Source organism: Mesoplodon densirostris, chromosome 4 (genome assembly GCF_025265405.1).
Source record: "Mesoplodon densirostris isolate mMesDen1 chromosome 4, mMesDen1 primary haplotype, whole genome shotgun sequence".
Taxonomy (NCBI): domain Eukaryota; kingdom Metazoa; phylum Chordata; class Mammalia; order Artiodactyla; family Ziphiidae; genus Mesoplodon; species Mesoplodon densirostris.
Window position 1 is genome coordinate 119,633,104 of NC_082664.1, and position 25,170 is coordinate 119,658,273.

The window sequence follows — 25,170 nt, forward strand, 5'->3', positions numbered from 1 at the left end:
TTCTGGGAAGCAGGGACCAGCTGGCTCCTCCCTCTCAGTATGCTGCTACCCACTCCCTTACCCTGCCGTTCATCCTTCTGACCTCAGCTTACATGCTGCCTCTTCTGGGAAGCCCTCCCTGATCTAGTCAAGGCCCGATTCCCATGATATACGTTTCTTTCACAGCACTTAGCAGTTTGTAATTGTCTATGTGATTATTTGTCTTCCCAGCTGTGAACTCCAGGGGGCCCGTTTTGCTCACTGCTGAACCCCGGTCCTACACACAGCAGGTATCCAAATATTTGTTGTTGAATGAACAGTCTAGTTTTAGAAGAATGAGTCTGGCTGTGTGCAGAGAGAACGGATTCGGGGAGGTGAGGAGTGGCAGCACTGGGCTGTGGGAGGTGACGGCGCTGGACCACAGTGGGCCGAGGACCTGCAGCCGTGAGGACTGCCAAGTCAGAACTGCCTGGATTTCAGGGCTTGCTGGCTAGGAAAGGCGGCCGCGGAGTGCCACCAAGGGGAACCCCACCCCCACTGCCTGTCTCAGTGAATGAGGTGAGCCTCCCCACAGCCCTCAGAGGCTCCGCACTGACCACTGGCCCTGGGGAACCCGAGGGGAGAAAATCCCATGGCTGGTCCGCATTCTCCATCTGTGCCCCACAGGGTGGGGTGGGGAAGACACCCACCACCTTTGCATCCTCAGGCATGGGGCTGGGCACACATAGGGCTGGGGACGGGGCGGCAGTGCTACATCTTAGGCAGACTGTGAGAACCACCAGCGTATCTAGGTCTCCCCTTCCCCCTCCCACTCCAGATCACCATCTCCTCTGAAGCACGAGACGTTTATCCTGCCTCCTACCAAGGGGAGCCCATCTCCAGCTGGTCAGGCCTGGCTTTCTCCCCCGTCCGTGGCTCCAGCCCTCCTCGTGCTGAGGGCCTGAACAACACGGCAGGAGAGGCGGCCGGGATGCCCAGGCATCACCCTGTGGACGGGACCCAAGCCCGGGACGGTCTCAGGGACAAGCTGCCCGGCAGGAGGACACTGAGAGAGGCGGGTAGTGAGAGCTCTCCCATGGCAGACACAGGACACTCGCTCGTGCAGCTGACATAAGGCGGCGGCTACATCTCCCCGCGGTGCTCCCCACCCCGCCCCACTCACAGGGCAAGCACAGCCTCACTCACAGAGACAGGGGGATGGACAAGATGGCACGGGGATGGGAGGCCGGGTGGGACAGGCAGGCTCGGCGGAGGAAGCGCCGAGACTGGGTGGCGGGGTCCTCATGGAGTGGTTTATTACGATTCCATCTCACAAGGCAGGTGGGTGGGCGGGCGGCAGCGGCACACGGACTCCAAGCCCCTGACAGACGTCTGCCTCGGGCGCATGCAAACAGTGCAACATGGTCAAGCGCAGACACGGGGCGACCGAGGCAACATGGACAAGGAACACGGGGTGGGGAACGAGGCTGGGGCGATGGGTCCCTAGAGAGGGGCCTGGTCTCCCCAACCCTTGTGGGCAGGACAGGAAAAATAAGATTCGTACTTCTTGTAAAATGCCCATTTGCTGGGTACTTTCTTTCTCCTTATCTTGAAAAATAATAAAAAATAAACACACGGAAAAAAATCTCAAAAAAGGAAAGGGATAAAACTCTAAGAAGGCGAGATATGGGAGGCCAGGGGGAGCCTGACCCCAGTAGGGCTCCTCAGCCTCCTCCCTTCTTGGCCCTTGGGCAGGGTTCCCAAAGCCCCACAGGTGGGTCCATGAGAGAAGGTGCCAGGCCTAGGCAGGGTCTCCGGGGGCCAGAAGGGGCGCAGGCTGCAACAGAGAAAAGAGGCCCACAGTCCTGCTGGGCTCAGTTCGGGTTTGGGCCCAGCGAGTGGGGCACCAGGTCCGCAATCTCTCTGGGTTCAGTCCCCACAGGCCCCCGACCTAGGTGGAGGCCAGCAGTCACAGGTGCAGCTCGTGGGTTTTGATGTGCTCCAGCTGCTCACGGAGCTGCAGGAAGGAGGGCCGCATGGCGGCGTCCAGGTGCCAGCAGTTCTTCATGACCTCATAGACTGCAGGTGGGCAGCCATCGGGGGCGTCCATCTTGTAGCCCTTCTCCACCCGCGGGACAACGTCCTTCAGGGGCTGCGGGCAGGTGGGTGGTACGCATCAGTGTAAGGCCTGACCCCCGAGGGGACCCCCACTCAGCGTTGCTCTCCAAGGACCCCCCTAGTTCCGCCTCAGCCCCGGTCCAGGGAATGGCCTGGAAGGTCCCGAGGGCAGGTCTGCAGCTTCTAGGCCTCAGGCCGGGGAGGCGGGGCCCAGCCAGTCCCCCTCCCCATCACCCCCTCCCTTGCTCCAAGCCCCACCCAGCCCCAGCACCCACACTCACAATTCTCGGATAAGGCACTCGCCCGAAAGAGTAGATTTCCCAGAGGAGGATCCCGAAACTCCACACGTCAGACTTGGTGGAGAATTTCTGCCACGTGGATGGGAGAGGCAGTGTCAGGTCCTGGGAACTGGGGGATGCGGGTGACCCGGGAACCCCATCCACCACTGCTCAGGCCCTGAGGAGAGGCGTGCCCACCTTCTCTCTCAGGGCCTCGGGGGCTGTCCACTTGACTGGCAGCTTGCCCGTGTCCTGGGTGCTGGAAGCCTCCTTGGTGAGGCCGAAGTCGCTGACCTTGGCCACGTTGTCCTCAGACACCAGCACGTTGCGGGCTGCCAGGTCCCGGTGCACGAAGTTGTTGCCCTCCAGGTATTCCATGGCCTCGCAGACATCTCTGGGGGCGAGCCAGCCACATGTCCCCTTAGACAGGGATCCCATAGCAGCCCCCGCTCCCAATCAGGCATTGCTTCACTCACAGTGAGAACTTGAGGAGACAGTCTCCGCCCAGCACCGACCGACCCCGAGACCGCAGGTAGTCCACCAGACTCCCCTGGGGGCAGGACAAGACAGACCAACAGGCCCTATAGGTCAGACTTGCCCTCTAGACCCTGGGAACAGTGGGCCTGGGGCTGGGTAAATGGTGACACTCAAGGGAGGTGTCAGGAGAGGGGAGGGGCAGGGGAGAGGTCAGGACGTCACTACTGAAGGAATATCAGAGTCTGGACGCTGGACGCTGTGCTCAGCAATTATCATGCATTATTTCTTAATCTTCATAACTCTCTGAGGTAAACTTTGTTACTATCTCCATTCACAGATGAGGACCTGAGGTTTGGAGGGGTGACACAACTTTTCCAAGGTCGTAGTGAATAAATGATGAGCCAAGACAAAAGCCAAGCCCTGGTGACTTCAAAGACCAGTTGGAGAGAAGGGACTGAGGGAGCAGGGGCCCAAGGGTATGGTGGGGGGCTTGGGGCGGCTGGAAGGCCTGAGCCCCAGTGTTCAGCTCCAGGCTGGCAGTTGGATCACGGGGCAGGCACACACCTTGGCCATGTACTCGGTGACGATGTAGAGCCCACCTTTCTCCTCTACGATCACGCCCAGAAGCTGTACCAGGTTGCTATGCCGAAGTTGCCTGGGGCAGGACGGGGTGGTCAGAGCCTGCCCAGCCTCCCCATCACCTCTTGGCCCCGGGTGACCTCCCCACCCCCTGCCCCAACTCACGTCATGACCGAGGCTTCAGCCAGGAAGGCCTGGGCAGTGGCGTCGTTCTTAATGCACTTGACGGCGACTTTGTTCCCTCGGTAGTCGCCTAGCATCACGTCTGGGGCAAGAGAGTTGGGGGTCGTTTCCTGGACTCCCCCCAGTCAGCAGCCTCTCCTAGGGCTCCCACCCTCTCTGGCTCACCTCCAAACTCCCCCTTCCCAATGGTCTGCAGCAGCTTCAGGTCCTTAATGTTCAGCGCCCAGCCGCCTGCGGGGGGAGTGGGTGGTGAGTGAGGGGTGCTGAAGTCAGAGCGGGGGTCACAGCAGAGGCAGACTGGACTGTGACTTATGTGGGGCTCCTTGGACGTCTCCAGAGCCACCAGGATGGGGTAGTTCCAGGAAGCCCGGGTGGGAGGAGGCGGGTAGGCAAGTGAGGAGTGGGCGTGGGGGGGTGGCACTCACTGCGGAAGAACTCATCCTGGGCCGCCACGGTGCCCTCCATGACCTTTGGCTTGATGAGGCGGGTACAGAGCCCATCTGCATCTGAGGTGTAGTGCTGTAGAGGGCAGGGCAGGCGATCAGGGCCAGCCCCCTGTGCACCACCCGTGGCTCCCGTGCACTGCCCGGGTCTGACCACCAGGAGGCAGCAGAGGCCAGTCCTACCCAGCCCAGAGTTGGTTTGGGTCAGGAGGGCTCTCCATGTCTAACAGGGCTTAGGGAGGCCCCAGACACATGGTCCATCTCCCATGCCACCCCACACCCAGGTGCTGGACAGATACCGGGTTGTTGTGATCACTCTGGGCCTCACCAGCATCCCAAAGCAGAGGACAAGCCCTGGCTCAGTCTAATACCAGCCTCCAGCCAGGTGTGCACAGGACCCTCCCCTGCCATAGGGCAAGCCAGGCCAACAGGGGGAAGGTGCTGAGAGTGAGTACAGGAGGCATCTGGAGGCTGCCTGGGGCAGAGATGGCCTTGGGAGCTGCAGGGACATGTGGGCCATCAAGGTAAAGTTCATGAGGACATGTTTACATACACACATCTGGGCATACAGCTCTATGAGTGGCTGGAAGGAAGCTAGTTCTGGGATCAGAATACTCAGATTCTAGTCCTGGCACCTCCAAGTCACAGCTGTGTGACCACAGGCAGGTCCCTTAACTGCTCTGAACCTCTGTTTCCTGGCCTATGAACTGGGGTACCACCTCCCTGTGCAGGCATTGTGGGGTCAGAGCTCAATGCTGGCACACAGCATGGGCTCTATCGAGGCGTGAGGAAACGTGGGCTTGCAGAGGCTGCAGGACATGCCCAAGGTCACCCAGCTAGAGTGGTGGGACTGTAGCCGGAATCAGGGCCGGCACGCTCCGCTCACCTCCACCAGCTGCATGAGGTTCTCGAAGTACACCTCCTCGTCGATGCTGAGCTTGCTGGCGTGGTATATGATGCGGTAGTGCTCCACCTTGCCGTCGCAGCTCACGCACAGAGTGTAGTCCCCGGGGTAGTTGGTGCTCTCCCGCACCAGGAACAGGCCTGTCTCTGGTGGGCACAGGAGCCGCTCTGCCTGCTCCCGCGTGATCTTGCCATGGAACCAGCTGCGGGGAGGCCGGGCCTGGGGTCATGGTGGCCCAAGGGCACTGCCAGGCTCCACTTCCCGAAGGCTCTCCCTCTGGCTGGCACCTCTCCACAGTTCAGGGCTCAGACAGGCTCTGGAGGCCCTCATCCTCTGCTTCCTGCCCTTCTTTCTTCAGCCCTCCTAGCTCTGTCCTCCCCTTTGAGGTCCGGCACCCATGCCCTTCCCCTCGTCTCGAGAGGCCCTCACGGACATCCCAGCCCCTCACTCTCGCCTCCCTGCTTTCCTGACTCTCTTCCAGGGGTACCAGGGCTCCCCGCCCTCCTTCCTCCCAGACTGGGAACTCCCAACCACTCCTCCGAGGTACTCACGGCATGAGGCTGAGCTTGGTGCCTGCCTTCACGCCCTCCCGCTTCTGGACGTAGTTGGCTGGGATGATGCCCTCACGGCCCACCTTGTTCTTGGCTTTGTACCAGTTGGGGTCCTGGGGAGAGGGAGCCCAGACACGCTCTCAGGCTCACCCTCGCCGTGCAGGGGAGACAAAACCCAGAGGTAGGAAGCGGGTAGGGATGTGAAGTCCCTGGTTACCTTGGTGACAGCCACAATGGTGAGCACGTCTCCTTTGCAGAAGGGAAGGTCCTGCTCAGCAGTGCCGTGAAAGTTGTACTTGGCAATACATTCTGTACCGGATGGCCAGGCAGCCTGCAGGGCAGGCGACACGTGGGCGGGTGCAGCCTGGGGCAGCCCCCACCCACCTGCTTGCAAGCCCTCAAGGTCACAGCCTCTTGGCTGGCCTCCCTGAGTCTGGGTGAGGTGCCCTTCCCCCGGAGAGCTCTGGGTGTCCTTCTAGCTGAGACTTCCCCTCTGCCCCCAGACCTGTGCTCCCATCTTGAGGGCCCTGCATCTGACAGTGGGCCCTGGAATCCCATTTTGTTGAAAGCCAGGACTGGGGTAAAGGGGACTGAATCGACCTGAGTCCTCATTCTCTCTCTTCTCAGCACCCCCGTGGTGGTGGTGGGGATACTCCACTGCCCTAGACCCCTGCCCCTGCAGTACCTGAATTGCCGACATCTTCTCAGAAGATCTGGTGTCCCCGTGTCACAGGAAGGCCAACCTGTCACTTGGTACCATGAGAGCTGTGGGGAGAGGGGAAGATTGCGGGAAGGCTGTGAGAGGAGATGGTTCCCTCTGTCACTGAGACCCTATTCCTTCCCCATAGCAATGCGAACAGACGCCAGAGGCTTCCAGAGCTGGGACTTGGGGCAAGGGCTGTCCTTTCCAGTCTCAGCAGGCTGAGGGCACGGGGCAGGGGAGGAGGCAGGGGATGAGGGCTGAGGACCCCCAAGGACAGAGGGCCGTCAACCCTGAGCCCATTGTGGCCTTTCAGCCCTCGGAATGACCAACAGAGGCTACAAAGCGTAGGGGGTGAGTAGTGCCTGCCCCACCAGCCCCACGGCTGGATATCAGCTAAGTGGTCTGTGGGGGACCACAAGGCAGCTGTGAACCTGGGGAAGGTGCTTGACACCTTGGGAAAGTCCCTTGTCCTCTGTGGGCCTCTTAGTTCTGTCACCTATAAAAACTCGCCCAGGCAGTATCTCTGAAGCCAAATGTATGCCAACCCCATGGCCTGGCAACCCCACTTCCCAGCACACACCCAAGAGAAAACAGGGCAGGCACTGCTGAGACAGGCACAGTAGCACACACAGTAGCGCGGTCTGTAGCAAACCTCACACTGGGAACTGCCCAGATGCCCATGAGGAGTGAGATGGATAAACTGTGTACATTCACAGAGTACCGGACAGCAGTAAACAAGAATAAACTACAGCTATGAAACAACACTGATGCATCTAAACATGCTAACCAAGATGCCACACAGAAAGCACACATGCCATGTGATTCCACTTGTATAAACTCCACAGTCAGGGGATTTTCCAGTGCAGGATGGCGACTCCCCTTGGAGGAGGCAGTGACTGGAAGGGGGCAAGTTCAACTCTGTAGCACTTCACTGAGCTGTACGCTTGTGGCTGGTATACGTTTTGGTGTATGTGTTTACTTCAGTAAAGTTGACTACCCCAAGAAGATTACCCCAGCCAACCCCACGCCCCAAGAGCAGCAAGTCAACCCCGTCTTGCACACATACTCTTTGTGGCCCCAGCTCAGCACTCCCTCTATGACCAGCATCTTCCCAAACACAGCCCAGAGCCCCGGAGTACCTGTCCCAGGAAGCAGAGGGATGGGGCTACTGTTCTCTTCTGACAGATGAGGAAACTGAGGCTGAGACAGGGCCAGTGACTACTCCGTGCTCACAGTATGTTAGAAGAAAAACTTCTGCATGTGCCTTGTTCCCAGGCTCATTTGCAGGACACACAAGGCCTGGGGCCTGGTTGACACTCACAGACTTTACCACCTACCCCAGGCCAGGCGGTGGAAGAAGACATTTGAGTGCAAGTGCCTAGGGGTGTGAGGTGAGTGAGGACTGCAGAGCTTACATGGGCTTCCTGGAGGAGGGAGCGCTGGAGCTGAGCCCTGAAGGCTGGAGGGCTAAAAAAGGCAGGGGCACCCCAGGCTGGAAGCCCATGGTGAGGAGGGCGGGAAACAGACCCTGATGGTCTGAGCACCCCGTCAGTCTGCGGCAGGGGACCATGTGTACTGGGTCCGCCTGGCACAAAACTTGCAGGGATGCGGGGGCTTCAAACGCTGACGTGAGGAAACAGGGTTTGCTTCTGAGGGCCATGGGGTCTGTGGGCCTCAGCAGGGGAGTGTGTGGTCTAGGAGACCAGAAGGAGCGGGGGAGAACAGAGCTGGGGAGAAGCACCACCGCGTCCAGGCCCCACTTCCAGGCTTCCCTTCCTCCCGGAATACATAGTGCTTCCTGTCCCAAGGCCAGCCCGTCAACCTCTGCCATCTGGGCAGGGAGCCTGGGGCACAAGAAGGATGAGCCTGGACTCCCTTACACACACATACATTGACACGACTGAACCACCATGAGTATAGGAAGCACCTCTAGGCTCCCAAGAACCACATGTGGGAGCCGTGAGCTCCTCTTGCCCCCATTTTATAGAAATGGAAACTGAGGCTCATGAGGTTTGAACAACTTGCCCTACGTCACACAGCTAGTTAGGGGTGATGGTCCGGAACTTGAACTGGGGTCCCTCTGTGGCTAGCTGGGTCCCCAACCTTCAAGACCTTCTTCTTTTTTTTTTTTTTTGCAGTACGCGGGCCCCCCACCGCCGTGGCCCTTCCCGTCGCGGAGCACAGGCTCCGGACGCACAGGCTCAGCGGCCATGGCTCACGAGCCCAGCTGCTCCGCGGCGTGTGGGATCTTCCCGGACCAGGGCACGAACTCGCGTCCCCTGCATCGGCAGGTGGACTCCCAACCACTGCGCCACCAGGGAAGCCCTTCAAGACCTTCTGAATAGGGGCTCTGCCAGCTCTCCACATCCCCATGCCTCCCCCTCCCTCGCAAGATTCACCACCACCGAGGGCGAGAGGGCGAGGAGGCTGAGGCACCATTAGTCACCGTCCCAGCTGTCAGTTTGCAAACACTCCCTCCCCTGCAGGCCTGCAGCTGCTGCTGCCGCCTCCCCACTGACTAGATGATAATAACAAAAATAATAATAGGTCCTGTTTGCTGAGCACTTATTCTGTGCTCCGCCCTGTCCTTGGCACAGTATGGTTCATCAAATCCTCTAACAGCTGAGAGGGAGAGGCTATTATTATCCCCATTTTACAGATGAGCATGCCGAGCCAGGCTGAGAGGCAAGTGGCCTTACCTGAGGCTGCACCTCCAGTGAGCATCCGGCCCCATGCAGGTGTCATATGCCTGAGCCAGCAGGCCAGTTCGACCCCCACCCCTGGTGCCTCCTGCCTATGTGCATGCACCATGCGGGGGCTGCCAGCAGGCTGGGACCACACTGGCCTCGAAAAGAGAGTGCAAGGGAAGAGGGAGAATCAAGCAGTGCTCAGAGGAAGGGGCAAGACCAGGAGGGGCAGGGTGGCCTTTCTTGAGGGTCTGGGTTTTGACAGATATGGAAACGAGAGGGAGGAGCTAGCCTCTCCCCTTTGCTCTACTGGCTATGACTTCGGGACTCAGTTTCCCCATCTGTACAATGGGCTGGTGACAACCCTACAGCTCCCAGGGCTGTTCTGAAGCCTGCTTTCTTCCCACAGAAATCCTGCCAGCAGGAGCTGCAGACCCTCTCTGACGGCTCCTCCCTGGCGAAGTCATGAGGCCAAGAAGGTCCCATCCTTAGGGCTCTGAGGGTCCAGCCGGACTATCCCCCTCCAGGTCAGAGGCCAAGAGTCAGAGTGGCTGGGAGGCGCTACTGCAAACCTAGGCCTCTAGTCAGGCCTTGATCAGGCACAGAGGGGCCCTTCCAGGGTTATGTGAACCTTGTTTCAGGCCACTTTGTGGAAGAAGTGCAGGAACCTTGTCCAGGGAGTCAAGGGCTCTGAGTCCTGTTCCTGCTCTGCCACCAACTTGTTGTGTTACCTTGGGAAAGTCCCTTGACCCTTCTGGGACTCACTGGCTCTCCAGCACCTGAACCAGATCCCTTTCTCACCTGCTGCTCCTAGGACCCTGGTGCCCCACCCACCTCCCCGCCTTGGCATTCACTCTCCACTCCTTCCCCCTTCTCTACCCAAGGAACTTCCACTCAACCTTCAGGGGTTGCACGTGTGCCTAAGAAAATGTAGTGAGACAGTCCCTGAAGTACTGTTTGTTGTAGCAAGAGACTGGGAGACAACCTTTATGTCCGTTAATAAAGAACCAAGTAAATATATGACCAGATAGCCTGAAAAGGCGGCAACACAACTCCAGCTGTTATGGGGCCAGGACGGATCTCTAGGTGCTGATACAGAAACCTCCTCATGAGAGAGTAAGTAGAAATGGCAAAAAGCCAGCTCAAGTCATGAAGGAAACGTTGTCGGGGGAATAGGACAGTGACATGGCATCTAAGTACCACCCTCCAGATTAATCAGAGAGAGGGAAAAGCACCTCCACCACAGAGAGATGTGGCAGATACCTTGTTAACCGAGTGATCAAATTAAGCATCACCAATAATGAGAGGAGCACACTGAGTGCCTCCTGCACTAAGGAGGGCACAGCATCCTCTGTGCGATGGCCCCGCAGAGCGGCTTAACCTGACTCCAATCAGGAAGACGTAGGCAGACAGAGACCAAATAACTGGCCTGGACTCTTAGAGTCAATGTCATAAAAGACAAAACAAACAGAGAAAGGCTGGGGAATGTTCTGGATTAAACAAGACACAAAAGAAACAGGACACAACAACAAAATGGTAATTACGTGAGGTGAATGATGTGTTAAGTAACCTTACTGTGGTAATCGTTTCACAATATGCACATATATCAAATCATCACACTGTATACCTTAAACTTACACATTAAATCGCAATTATATCTCAACAAAGCTGGAAAAGAAAAAAAGAAAAGAAAAGACACATGATAGCAAGATTCAATGAGTGATTCTGAATCAGATTCTGGATCAGAGGAAAAAAATAGCTATAAAGATCATTTGGGGACAACTGGGAAAATGAAAATGTTAGATAATGTTATGGAATTAATGTTAATTTTCTTAGGTGTGATCATGGTACTGTGATTATGTAAGAGATACATGATAAAGTACTTAGGAGAGAAAGGTACGATGCCTGCAACTAACACTCAAATCAGCAAAAAAAAAAAAAACGTATACACATATGTCCATGTATATAAAAGAAGAGGTAAAGCGAATGTGGCAAAATGTTAAGAACTGGTGAATCTGGGTAAAGCATACATGGGTATTCATTATACCATTATTTCAGCTTTTTGGTAGGTCTGAAATACTCAAAGACCGAAAAAAAAAGCAGGGTGCAGGACATCACCCATGGTATATTACAAATTGTTGTTTTTTAAAAGGACATACCATTCGCCCCTAACCTTAGATATGGACGGATTATCTCTGAAAGATAGAAGAAACTGATAACAGAGGTCGTCTCTGAGAATGGGAAGGAGTAGTGAGTATCAAGTTCAAGGGAAGCTTACTGTTCGTTGTATATTTGCTATTTTGTTCTTTTAACTTTTGTTTTTTTAACCACATGCATCTATTACCTCCCCCCCAAAAATAAGATTAGTAAGAAAATCAATAACTTTTTGAAAACCACTTGTGCCAGGAGCCTTCCGTGGCTCCCCAGCTGTGGTGGCTGCTCCGGGCCTCCAGAGCCTCTCATGCGAGAAGCTCACTGACCCTGGCCTGGGAGCCCCTGCAGGAGGAGAGCCTGGCCCAGGGCGGCTGCTCAGCACATGAGTGCTGAATGAATGAATGAACCAACAAACAACAGGGGGAAACTAGGCTGGCTGCACCACACTGCAGTCCCATAACCGACAGGACTATACTTAACTCCAAAGGGACAGCAGCTGCCACTCCACCCCACAGGGCTGGGGGACAGGGGACTTTCACTCCGACTTCCTGCCCCAAACCCTGCTCCCAGGAGTTCTTGTGCTGGGGTCCCGGGAACAGGCTGGGCATTGTGCCCAAGCGCTGAGGTCAGTGGCCACAGCCTCAGGCAGGCCTTTCTTGGGAGTCCAGGCTGGCAGGGAGGGGGGAAGCCCAGCAACTGCCCTTTCCCTGCCTTGGGGAAGCTGTAGACCCTCACAGCCTAGCACGTGCTGAGGGCCAGGGTAGGTTAAGGGGCTCCTGCCCTGCCCCCCTCACCAAAACTCCACTGCTTAATGGGGCGTGGGAGCCTTCAGTAACTGTTTACACCCAGCTAAAAATAGCCACTGAAAAGGGAAGTGCACAAGAGATCTGGGGGAACTCTGGGGGCCATGGCCCCCAGAGACTCTGGTCCTGCCACAGGACCCAGCTGGAGCCTCTGCGGGGCAGGGCAGCCCCCAGAGGCAACAAGCAGGTCCACCTTGCCCTCTTATTCTTTGAGCCACCGTTTCAAGAGGCTCCCTGTGAGCCCAGCTCCATGTGTGGTGGCCAGGATGGACAGGAGGGGGGAAGGGCCCAGGAGGTCCTCCCCTTGGGACCCCAAGAATGCTACTCAGCATCTCTCCTCTGTGCCCAGCCCTGCTCCAGCCCTCCTGGCTACCAGGTGATCAATCATGGCCAGGTGTGCTTGGTGCCTCAGCAGAGGAGAGAGACAAAGGCCACTGGGGAGGGCTTCCAGGAAGAGGGGGAGGGGAGGGGAGGATCTCAGGTAGAAGCGACTGTGCTAGATCGGGCCAGGATTAGGATTTCAAACAGTGGTACAGAGAGAGTTAATTAAGGCTGGAGGAGGCTCAGGGTGAGGGTCAACAGAGGCTCTGAACCCAGGCGTCTGGCACACAGCTCTGCGTTTCTGATTGGGCACGCCCCTCCGAAAGACACCTGAGGAGGGCGGGGCACCAACAGCAGCTGGGCTGGTTTGGCAGCAGTAAAATCAGCCCCACCTCTGGTTCTGCACAGGGCACCCAGGCTGACGGCACTGTGATGCCCCTGGCCACACACCAGGCCATGGGCTGGAGGCTGGTTCCCACTGAGCCAGATGGGTGGTCCCAGAGCCCTCAGCTGGGCAGCTGCAGAATTGGGCACAAGACCCTTGGAGAGGCCTGAACCTCCCTGGGGGTCAGGAGAGGGCTGGAAGGATGGACAGTCCCACTTTGTCTGCAGTGTGGGCTGCCCCACCCTCACCCCCAGGGTTCCCTCAGCATCCAGCACCCCTGCCCTAAGGGGAGGGGTGAGTTTAATGGCTGCAAAGTGTTAAAAACTAAATTACAGCAACTCACTGGCTTTTTTCCTGCCCCCCCCCAATGGCTCAGTGGGGGCTGGAGCTAGAGGAGGCTAATAAGGGGAGCCTCCTTCCCCAGGCACCGCTGCAGCTTGAGGCTGACACTCCTGGCCCAGAAAGGTTTCTAATTACCGCTCAGGAGCCTAATTACCTACATGCACTGGGCAGTGGGGACTCCAGGCCTCTGTTCCGCCACCCACCTCAGCACAGCCTGTGGCCATTGCATCTTCATTTGCTTACATTTACATACAGCCTGTCAGCACTGACCTCCAATGAACCCTTAAAAACCACCTCCAATGAACCCTTAAAAACCACCTCCAACGAACCCTTAAAAACCAGAGTGTCCTTGTCCCTCACCCCCAAGTCCCCTAGCCACGTTACAGGTGGGGAAACTGCGGCCCAGAGGCCGGTGAGCTGGCCCCCAGATTCCTGGTCTCCCCATCTCAGAACTGGGACCCTGAGAACACATGGCTCAGAAGGTAAAGCTGAGGGGGCCCAACTCAAAGGACGTACAGTCTTGCTACCCAGTGTAGGGAGAAGGGTTACCAACACCCTTGCCCCACGGGATGGACTGTAAAAATGAAAGCACGAAGAGTGAGAGCCTACTGACTCAATCCTGCCTTAGTTACTTAATTCTCCAAAAAACCCCATGAGGTTTTACCACTGATCTGTTTGACAGAGGGGTAACCAGGCTGAGGAGGATCACCCAGCTTCCAAAGGGTAGAGCAAAGATTTCAGCTCAGATTTGTCTGAACTTGGTCGGGAGAAAGCCCCTCCACCCTTTCCTTGGGCAGGACAGATGACACCCTGGACAGAGAGGTGAGAGTGGGCAGCTGAGGGGAGGTTCACCCAGAGATCGGCCCTCCTGCTCTGGGAAGGATGGGTTACATCTGTGCCTCGCACAGAGTATGTGCCATACCGTGCCTCGCACAGCAACTAGAGAAGCCAGCAGCCCTAGAGAGTGTAGGAGCTCTAAGCAAGGACCTCTGCCCCTACCCTGTCTCTTTCTCAAATGCTTCTTGATTTTCATGGCCCTTCCTCTCCAGGAAGCCCTCCTGGCTGCTCCAGCCTACACAGATCCCCAGCTTCTGAGCTCCCCACAGCCCTGCCAGGAAGTTGGAACCACAGGCCTCTCCCTACTGACTGACTCCTATCTGACTCTGGCCTCCTCTATTGGTCGGCAGGGGGGCCTCAGGGTTCCTTCTCTCCTCTCCACTCCAGTCTCCCTGACAGCATGGGCCACAGATGTCCGGCCCGGGTGAGGAGCAGCGGCTGGGCTGGGCAGGGCTGGGAAGCAGCAGCTAGGGTGTGCAGGCGTCAGACGACACCCAAGTTTTCACCCACCCACAAGGCTTCCAACTGTGCAGAGAGCAGGACCCGTGGGGAGGAGGGGCGCACCAGGCAGCCTCTCCTGCTTCTAGGGGCCTAGACCACGGAAGGGGAGGGGAGGCAGAGGGAAGCTGCGGTTGGAGGCCCAGCCCCACTGAGGCGTACATAGCTGGTGTGTGATGAGAAGCTACCCTCATCACAGTACCTCAAAACCAGGAAGAGAAACTGAGCCGGCAGAAGGGCGAGCTGGGCTGCATGGGGCCCTCAGGTCCCTGGGGGCCTGCCAAGGGGAGCTCTTTGGACAGTTGCTGGACAAACCACTTGTCCCTCCCAGGCCTCAGTTTCCCCACGGGAAAAATGGGATTCTCTCCCTGGTCCTGCCAGTCTGACCCTGATTGGTACAGGCTGAATCATGCCTGATACAAGAGACCCCCCCCACCCCGAGTTAGTGGAGTACTCCTGGTCCCCCAGCAGGCTCTGGCCTCTCCCGGGTAGCAGGGCTTGGCCCCCCGAAGCCAGCCTCGCCCTGCTTGCTTCTCCCCTCAGCCACGCAGGGAGCACACTAGTTCTTCCTCACCAGCTCTTTATTTTTAGGTCTGAATTTGACTTTAATCATTACTTAGCGGATTCTATTTCCAGCCCTTGGATGAAGGGACCCAGAGGAGAGGAGGAGGGGAGGCAGTGCTCCCTGCCTGGTGTGGAGGGTGGCCTGCCTCCTCCACCCATCCTGTCCCCAACCAAGGAGGGGGGGCACTGAGAAACTCCCAAAGTGCTCACCCCAGCCAGGCCAGCATCTTGGAGAGGACCGCACCCTGTGACCTCATCCCAGCCCAAGCTGTGGGACAGGAGGGCAGTTGTAATGCCCGCCTCCCCTGCACCAAGACCAGGGACGAGGGGGACACTCCAAAGGCAAAAGTCTGGCGGCCGGAGTCCGAGGTCACGCGCCTGGGAGCCCTCTGCAATGAATGGGCCACCTTGGGGAGGACCCTCTACCTAGGTTAGTCGTGAGACATACCAGGGTCATCTGGGGCTATGGTCTCCTAGGCCCTGGGAGTGCCAAGCTGAGACTGTTTTCCTCATACTGTCCATGGGCTGACCCTAGCAGGGCACTCCCAGTTCTCTGATCTCCACAGACGTGGAACAAGAGGAAGCAAGCGATGTCACAGCAGTACACGCTCAGATTAGACCTGGGGAGCACCTGCTGAAGAGAAGGACACTAACATACAAGACTTCCCTAGTGATTTGTGAACCATCTATGTTCCCCTTCAACTCCCAGCTGGGAGGCTCCAGAACCTCTGCCTTCTGACCCCAACTTTCTTCCCTTCCCCAGCCGCTGGGCGGGAGGATGAGGCTGGCATGGCTGTCCCTGGCTTGGGGCTCCGGATGCCTGGGTTCCTTGCTAAGACTCAGTTTTCCCAAGGAAAGTGGGCCTCCTCTATCTCCACTGGGGAAATGTGGGGCTGGCCTAGGAAGTAGCTGAAACTGGGGGACAGGAGGCAGCCAGGCTCTCAGAGAAAAGGCCTCGTCCATTCAGCTCTGATGCTGGAAGAACAGAGGGAGAATGGGTAGGGCCAGGCCCCAGAAACCAACCAGTAGCCCACCTTCCACATGGTGATGGGGACGGGGGAAGGCAGAGAGCAGGGGAAAGGATACTGGCCAGAGCAGTCTCTGAACACAGGGTTTCTGAAGGGCTCCCTGGGCAGAGACCACCCTTGGCTAGGTGAGCCATCAGCCAGCCCTGGCCCGGGTGTCTTCTGCACATGCTGAGGCAGCCTGCAGTGGGCACTCCTTCAACAAAGCCTACCCCTTCTCACAGAGCGCCTAGTGGATGCCAGGGGGCGTGCCAGACACCTTCTAGTACCTTGGTTAGTTAGTTCCGTGTCCGCACACTCCCCTTTGAAGTAGGTATCAGCGTCCCTGTTGTGTATATAAAGGAACTTTGGCTCAAAGGATGACCTGTCCAAGGTCCCTCTTCCCTGGCCTAAATGGCACAGCTGGGCCTGGAATCACGTTGGTTGGGTGCCAAGCTGCCCACTCTCTCCAATACCCTCAGCTGCTTTGGGGGCCTGCAGTAACAACAATTACAACAGCAACAGATGGGAAACGGCAATGCACAAGCTTGGTAAGAGGGTTGGGGTAAGGTTGCTGTGGCAGAGTTTTCGGGAATATTTTGTTGCTTTTTAGGGGCAAAGTTGCACAGATTGTGTAGCAATATGACAAAACGCCCAGATATGGTATTAAATGAAAAAAGGTGTGATGGCATGCACACCCAAATGAAAACAGCGACAAAGGCAAAAAAGATCAGGAAAAGACTGGCTGGGAGCTCCAAGATACTAACAGTCACTGTGCCGGTGAAGAAACAGTGGGTGAATTTTCTGTGTTCTAAATTTTCTGTAGTGCTGTTTTGTTACTTTGTAAATTAAGAACCCTAATACTATTTACCCACATACGTAGTTTTCTGAGCTCAAATTTGCTTCCTGGGGACCCACCTGCCACCCAGCTCTGGTCCTGGTGTCTGGGACATCAAGGGATGGCCTTTCTGATTTGGGACAGCCCCTCAGACACATGAGGGTCCTTCCCTACCTTCTCTTTCCCAGACCAAACACCTTTGGGGACAATGAGATTCAAAACCTCCCAAAGAACAAGCTCAGAACTGGACCCAAGCCGTCCTGCCAGATCAGGCTTGTCGGGGCGGCCACGTCACACTGTGAGCCCTGGGCCTCTGTCTCTGCCTGTACTCTGGTCTGCTCTGTGGTGGCTCAACCCCTTGGGGCCTGGTGCCCTCTGCAGTGGTGCTGGGGACCGTCTTCTGGTCCTTCTCTGTCCCAGACCCAAGGCAGAGAGAACAGCAGGGAGGAAGGCACCAAGCTCGCCACATAAAAAGCGAAGCCCTGCACACGTGCTTGCCTGAAGCCAGACCCCTTTCTACAAGGGTCTTGGGACCCCAGCCTGCACCCAACAGCTCACAGGCGTCCAACCATGTCAGGCTTCAGCCCCAGGCCCTCAGGCTGGCAAGGAAGTTAGGGCTGGGTGAGGGGAGCCTCACAGGCCCAACACATCTGTGTCCCCTCCACTGTGCATGTCAGGGCAACCGGAAACAACTCTAAATCAAGGGCAGAGGCCTGAGCGGGACAAAACTGCCAGCAGCCCCAAGGGGCCCCAGACGTGGCTAAGTATCCTCCAGGGAACCTCCCACACTTCCAGCAGCAAAAGGATCCTGCCACAGTCCCAATCTCCTTCCTGCTGCCTTCACCCTGTTCCTGCTAGGGCCCCACCAAGAAAGACACTGGGAACACCAGGGTGTAGGGAGCTTGGAAGAGACCCTCTGGGTGTCCCCACTCTGACAATGCTCCCATGCCAAGGCTGAAGGGTGCTCCCTGGGGAAACAGGGCTCTCGCCTTCCCCATCCAATCCCATTCACCAGCTGAGCCAAAGGTGTATAGGAGGGAGGGGTCAGAAATGACCACCAGGCTGTTTCAGTTCAGCACCAGGGCTGCACCCCATGGGTGCCCCACACACCACATCCCTCAGTGGGACCCAGCCTCAGGCACCGGGGGAAATCCCATGGGCAGTGCCAATGCTGCCCGAGCCCAGACCCAGGCAGAGCCGGGGCCGGAAGCCCTCTCCCTTCTCTCTAGCCCTCTGTAGGGGAGCACGTGTTCACCCCACGAGGACCCATGGGCCAGGCTGGGGGCTTATGTCCCTGGTGGGTAAAGGCACCTGCCTGGTTTCTCTCTACCCACAGCAGTCCAGCTCTGCAGAGCCGGAGGGGGGGTGGGGATGAAAGGACAGACAGCCTAACTCTGCCAGAGGCCTGGGATAGCAACTTCCCCCTTTAAGCCTCAGTCCCCTGGTCTACAAAACAGGAGGGAAGATAAACCCCTAGTTAAGCTCCAAGAATCTAGTGGCTGGACACGCCCCTTCCTGACACCTGGCTGGGCCCTGAGGAGCCTGGGAGAACGGGCTGACAAGGCTGCCAGGAGGTGGGGCATGGTCCTAATGCCCAGTGTCACCTCCACCGGGACAGAGGTCCTGCCCAGTTTCCCCACCCTAGGGTCAGAGGTCCTTTGGCTTAGGCCTGGTTTTCTGGGAGGCCGAGGGTGACAGGCTCAACCTCTGGCAGGCTCAAGGGAGGTGGCTGGGCCCTGGGCTTCCTGGAGACGGCAGGGCCTCCGCAGGGGAATGCAGGAGGGGTCAGAACCAGGCAGGCCAAGGAACCTGCAGGGAGGCCCTGGGCCGGGAATGGCAAACCGCCCATTCTCCTGGGCCCTGGCCCATGCCGACCCCCTCCCTCCAGGTTCCAGCCAGCCCCCACAAGAGGGGGAGGACAGACTCGGGGTGGCCTAAGACAAGTCTGTGGGGCTCCAAAGGCAGTACCTCCCTCGTACGCTCCCCTCCCAGTCGGGCTGGGCTGACAGTGACTCCCGGGAGATTTTGAACCCGGGAAGGAGGGGGTAAGGGAGGTGGGGGATGGGTGTGGGCGCCACGGCAGCTGCAACAGAAGCAGCAGAAGCGGGACGAGCGACCTCCACCCGCCTCCCGCTAGGAAGCACTCGGACGCCCACCTCCTCCAGGTCTGCCAGGCACTCACCTCTCTCGGGGCACTGCGGTCCGGGCCACCTCGCTGCGGGCAGCATCAGCGGCCTGCGGGGCAGTCCATGCGGCCAGGGGGGAGGGGAGGGGCGCAGGGGTCCCCGGGTGGTGCGGTACAAAGAGGTCTGGGTGCGAAAGGAGGGGGAGGAGGGACGGCCAGACAGGCAGGGGGATGGCCTCGCGGCCCGGGTCGGGGAGGGAAGAAAGGCGGGGGAAGGGGGGCGGGAGGGAGTAGGGGGGAGGAAACAATGTAGCCGGCGCGGCCCCGGTAGAGTTCCGCTTCCGAACGCCGCCACAGAGGTTCGATTTTGAGAAGTCGCGCCGGCTGCCCGGGGCTGCCCCGGACACTGGATAGGGGCCGCAGGGGGTCCCCGCGTTCCACGTCCCGGAGGCTCCGGCGGCCACAGGCTGACTGGGGCGGGAGGGAACGCTGGCCGGGGGACGGCCCCGACGGCGGCGCGGCAGGGCGATCGCCCCGCTCGGACCCCACCCCGGCAAGACCTACGGGCAGGGTGCGGGGTGGGGCGAGAGCGAGAGGGCGACGGCGGTCTCAGTGGCGGCGGCCAAGCTCGGCTCGCCCTGGGCTCCGCTGGGAGGAAGCTCGCAGGCCTGGCGAGAGGAAGCGCGGCCCGGATCCTCCGCCCGCGGCAGCGCGCCTGCGCGAGGGAGCCGGCCCGGCGCGCCGCGGGGCGTGGGCCGGCGGGGCGGCGCCCCCTGCCGGGCGCCGGGGGCACTGCGGGGGGGTGTGTCCGCACCCACGCCCTGCCCCCACCTGCCCACTGGCGCTGAAGGATCCTGAAGGTCCCTCACCGAGGGCCGACCAGCCCGCCTTGGAGCAACCTCCAAGCCTTCCCCGGGCGCAGCTCCCCCGATGTAGAAGCGATTGAGGCCAGGCCTGGTCCCCTCTCCTCGGATCTGGTTGTGGAGAGTGGGCCTCACTCACAGCAGCATTCATAGATTCACAAGCATTTCCTGGCGCTGACAATGTGACTATTCAGGAGTCTACTAGTAGGACCGCTTCGTTACCGTCCAGGAGTTCCCAGTACTGACAGGCCAACAGACAAGCGCTAAGAAATAACTGATAAAAGTGAAGAAGTGGTGTACAAGGTCCACAGGAAGCAGAAAAGAGGGAAGGCCTAATGAGACTTCACAGAGCTGGGACCTTAGGCAGAAGGAACAGCATGGACAAAGGTAGGGAGAGGTGAGAGCACTTGATGGCTCTGGGAACTGTAAATAGCTCAGTACGGCTGCAGTTTGCAGTGTGGGTCCAGGAAAGTAGTGGGAGATGGGGTCCCTGCAAGCCCCAGAGGCAAGAGAGATCCAAAGGGCCTTATGGAACTTTCCTGGACTTTGTTTTCAGCCTGGCAGCAGTGAGGAAGTTGTCAGTAGCTATGTGATTTTGGGAAAGTTACTTAACCTCTCTGTGCTCTAGTTTACCAACTGGGGAAAGTAATAGCACCAACTTCTTAAGGTTTTGTGGGGAGGAAATGAGTTAATACGCTTAATGTGCTTAGCGTGCAGTGGCTGCCACATGGTCAGCCCTTAGCTAAGTATCGTCTGTTATTATATATTACTGTTAACGAGGAGCAGGGCGTGATCTGCTCTGAGCTCAGGAGCAGACAGCGTGTGTGTGGGGCGGGGCGGGGAGCATAGAGTTGGGGGCGGGGGCAATGATGGAGGAGAGACCAGAGACTCCAGTGTGGGTACAAGGAGGCAGGCTACTCCCTAGGGACTGGGCCCTGAAGGAAGGGTCAGGATTGGCGGGGCATTCTGTGGTGGGGAAAATGAGGTGTACAGGCAAAGTCTTGAAATTCAAAATAAGTGAGGGACTAGGGTCCTGGAGGAGAGTGAGTTGGGAAGGCAGTGTGGCTGTGCATTGCAAAGAGCAGGAGTTGGGTGTGCCTCCCCAGACAAACTGCAGGATGGCCCTCTGACCCAGTGCACCCCTTGGCCAGTTTCCAGAAAGGAGCCAGCCCTTCAAGGAGGGAAGTGGTAGTCACACCACTGCCCTTTGAGGAGACATCCAGTAAGCTCAGAGATAGCTATGGTGTAACAGGAAAAAGCATGGATTTGGGGTTCAAATTGTAAAGTTAAATTTCAGCTGGGCCACTTCCTAGTTGTGTGATCTTGGGCTAGTTACTTAACATCTCTGAGCTCAGTTTCCTCCTCTGTAAGATCAAGCTCAAAATGCAAACTCTCTCACAAGAGATGGTGCAGATGCAGCAAGATAATGGCCTAGGGGTGGGGGAGGTGGGGAGGGTGCTCAGCTTGGCTGGTTTCCCTTTCTTTCCTCTGAGGTCAAGATGGAATGATAAAGTGGGACCGGATGGGGCCACCTATCAGCCTAAAGGAAAGCACTTCAGCAGCTCTGCGAAGGCTTCTGGAAGGGCCAAATTGATATCTCCCCTCCCCTGACTGAATCAGCTGGCAAAATGGGAAAGGGCTGTGGGGATATGTGGAAAATGCTCTAATCCCTGTCCCAGTTTTTCACCAATCCATTTTCCTTTACCCCCAAACATGTTTGACATTTTCCCCTGGGTTTGCTGTGGCCTAAGTGTGAACTTTGGAGTCAAATAGACTTGTATATGCATCCTGGTTCCACCTCTTCACTGTAGAATGCAATAAATTTTTTAACTTCCCTGAACGCCAGGCACAGGGGACAAATCAATAAAGGGTCCTGCCCCACAGAGCTATCCTCCAGTGGAAGAGCCAATGAACTTCCAACCTCACCACCATTCATTCATTCATTCATTCATTCCCTCACTCAAATACTTACTGAGCAGCTACTAAGTGCCTGGCACTATCCTGGATGCAGGAGTTGAAGGGGCGAGAAAGACCACCGTGGTTGTTGCCTCATGGGATAAATAAATAAGCAGGGCAATCAGACACTGTGGCATGAGGGCAATGAATGCTTGATGGAGGAGAGCACGGGGCAGGGAAACAGACACAGAGGGCCCAGCAGCTTAAGGGACAGCCAGAAGGCCAAGGTGACAAGACCAGCAAGCGAAGGGGAGTAGTATGAGAGGAAGGGGCTGGATCTGGTAGGGTGTTATGGGGCGGGGGTTTTATTACGTGAGTTTGGATTTTATTACATGAGTGATGGGGAGCCGCTGAAGGATTTTTAAGCAGGGGAGTGACACGATTGAGCAGAGGTCAAGAGACCAGTGAGCAGACTTTGCATATTACGGCCAGTGATGATGGGCATGGACCCCAGTGGACAAAGGGGAGCCACGTGGCAGCTCTGGGTGATGGGCTGTTTGGGGGAGTGAGGCCCCAGGAGAAAGGGGGCCTGATCCTCAGGTACAGCTGGAACATGGGGAAATGCTGGTGCTTTTTGCTGAGGTAGGGAGGACCTGGGAGAGGGGCAGGCTGGGGGTAGCGCTCAGGAGCTGTACTTTGGACAAGCTAAGGTTAAGACACCTGTGAGACAGGGAGATGTCAAGATGGCGTTTGGAGCCACGTTTTACGGACAAGGCCACTGAGGCTCGAAGAACTCAGAACTTTCCCAGAGTCCCACTCCCAGAATTGGGGTTCCAATCTGAGACCTCCAAAGCCTGGGGCACCAAACAGCCTCCCCTCTCAGCAGACCCTAGGAAAGGAACTTTCCTTTCAGAGAAGGGTCTTTGGGTTCTAGGATAGGGGAGGAAATTTAAGAGGAGCCCTTCCCTGCCAGGTAGGCTCAAGTGCTAGCTTTCCCAGGCTGAGCTGTTGTCCCCACCTTGGGGGAATGGAGAAAAGAGGGGAGGCTTGAGACCCCTGAATGTGGGAACAGGGCTTAGGACTTCTGGCTGCATTTGATGACACAATGCCACCGCAGTAGCTCGATGCAAAGTTGGGTTGGTAGCCAGAAGTCCAGAGCTTAAGCACCTTTATGGGTGGACTGAGCTCTGATCCCAGGGTCCCCTGGGAAGGAAAGGACTTCCTGCCACGCTGCCTCCTCCTCTCCCCCAGCCTCTTTGCTCTGAAATGACAGTTTAGAGAAACTGGTGTGAAATAGTTTGAAACTCAGATGTCTGGGCAGTCCCTCAGGGCAGAAAACAGGAAGCCAAGATTAAAGGCAGATTTCCAGCAAAGTCCCCTTCTACTTCCTGCAGAGCAGGTGCTCAGGCTGAGCTGACTGTGGGCAGCTTCCCTCGCTGACAGCACCTCTGGGTGGCTCTGCAGAGGCCGGCTCTCCTGCTTTAGGAGCTGTTCTTCAACCTCGTCATCACCATCCCCACAGGAAGCTCCTGCCAGGCCCTTGGGGGAATGAGCCCCCTCCAGCAAGAGGCTGTGGAAGGTGGAAGGAGGCACCAACGGGAAACAGCACCTGGGGACACCTAGGAGGCAGTGAGACCAGACTGAGAGGGCATGGGCTTTGGGATCGTTCAGGCCTGGTGTGAATGCCACTTCTTGCTGTAGGGTCTCACTGACCTGTGGGAGTGGGTCGAGGGGTAGAAGCAATGCAAAGGGGGGCTTCAGGGAAGGTAGCTGGGGAGACTGGACCAATGCTGGGGCCTGAGAGGCCTAGGGAAGGGCAGAAGCAGGAGAAAGCAAGTGGCCACAGTGGCCATCTCAACATCAGGGACCACTCGGCAGGGTGGCCAAGCTGATAGCCACAGCTGCTAAAGGCTCAGGGAACCAGGGGCCAGCATGGGCCTCCCCTGTGACCTCTTTCCCTTCCTGACCCGCAGGAGAGCTGGCTTCCATGGGCTCCGTCAAGGCAAGAAGCTATGCCTGCTTCATGCAGAGGCAAAGACTTGACCTTCCAGTTAAGCCCTGTGCTCTCCTCAAGGGGCCTGAGACCCCACCCTCACAAAGCTGTCCTTGGGAGTAAGCATTGCCCACCTGCATCCAGAGGCATCACTCATTGAAAACCTCCCTCCTTGGGCTGGCTGAGTTTATCACGAGGACAAGGCATTGGCCTGGGAGACCCAGGTTCTAGGGACAGACTGGCTTCTGATTTTGGGCAAGTCCTCCCCATCCAGGCCTCAGTTTCCCCTCCTGTGTCCTGAAGGGTTGCATCTGGTGATCTCCTGCAGCTCTGACTCCTTGTGCACAGGTGGAGGCCCTGGGCATGGGGAGGGTGGGCAGCTGCCAACGGACTCTAACTTCTGTCCCCCTGGGACCAGGGAACTACCATTTACTGAGCACCTGCTATGTGCCCGATACTTTATTATTATTAATGATGATGATACTGATATTTACTGGACACTTACTATGCACAAACATTTTTTTTTTTTTGCGGTACACGGGCCTCTCACTGTTGTGGCCTCTCCCATTGCGGAGCACAGGCTCTGGACGTGCAGGCTCAGTGGCCATGGCTCACGGGCCCAGCCGCTCCGCGGCATGTGGGATCCTCCCAGACCGCGGCACGAACCTGTGTCCCGTGCATCGGCAGGTGGACTCTCAACCACTGCGCCACCAGGGAAGCCCTGCACAAACGTTTTAAATGTGAGATTAAAGTCTCTTCTCTTTACCGCAACAGTTTGCTCTAAGGGGATTTCTAAGGAAGCTTGTTTGTTTGTTTCCGCCATGATGGTGGCAGAAGTCTTGGTGCTGATGGCTTGGTGGCTTTTTGGCTTTTGTGGTGTTAGCGGTGGTGGTGACCCAACCGAGAGGCCATTGAGAGCTGGAGGACCTCACTCTTGTGGCTTGAGGCAGCTGGTACATAGGGCTTCCTCGACCACACCACAGGGGTTAATTGGCTGGTCTCCTGACCTTGAAGGTCATGGGTCTGGGCTTCCCAATTCAGAATCTCTCTGGAGCAGGCAGATGCAGAGCCAAGTTCATGACATGAATTGGTCAAGGAACCTGGGATCCCTGCAAACTATCTGGTGCCTTCCTCATGGCACATATTTCTTTCCTCCTTGGTCCTTGGTTTTGGAATGTTCTGTCTGGTGGGGCACAGATGTTAAACAGCATGATGAGAGTTACTAGGAGAGATGTGCAGGTGTGACGCAGGTGCACAGCAGAGGAGCCCTCCTCACCTGAGTGCTGAGACCCTGCAGGAGGAGAGATGCCTGGGATACTAGGAGCAGAGGCCCTGGAGCTGGAAGGGGTTGAGCTTTGGGAGGAACAGAAAGAGGCCAGGATGGGCTGAGGTGCAGGGCATGGGGGGCAGTCTTGGGAGGAGAGGTCAGTGGCCAGAGCCTGCAGGGCCTCCTGTGTCCACCTCAGGGCAGAGGAACCCTGCTCTTTGAGGGTTTCGCCAATGCCTTAGCTGTGTGTTTGCATTTTAAAAAAATTATTTAATTTATTTTTTGGCTGCGTTGGGTCTTCGCTGCTGCACGCAGGCCTTCTCTAGTTGGCGGCGAGCAGGGGCTACTCTTCATTGCGGTGCACGGGCTTTGCGTTGCAGTGGCTTCTCTTGTTGTGGC

The 25,170-nt window shown here is 57.3% G+C and overlaps 1 protein-coding gene across 1 annotated transcript; it reads right to left on the minus strand.

The window, feature by feature from the left end:
* Positions 1-1,256: 1,256 nt before the first annotated feature.
* CSK (C-terminal Src kinase) lies at positions 1,257-19,462 on the minus strand. The gene is made up of 13 exons (XM_060097004.1): positions 18,810-19,462; positions 6,177-6,256; positions 5,709-5,822; positions 5,492-5,604; positions 4,923-5,142; positions 4,019-4,112; positions 3,759-3,824; positions 3,576-3,675; positions 3,396-3,486; positions 2,831-2,904; positions 2,553-2,748; positions 2,358-2,444; positions 1,257-2,110 (listed from the first exon to the last, which is right to left on the minus strand). The coding sequence occupies exons 2-13, from the start codon at positions 6,189-6,191 to the stop codon at positions 1,928-1,930; spliced, it is 1,353 nt and encodes a 450-aa protein (XP_059952987.1). The 5' UTR covers positions 6,192-6,256; positions 18,810-19,462; the 3' UTR covers positions 1,257-1,927.
* Between the last annotated feature and the right edge of the window lie 5,708 nt (positions 19,463-25,170).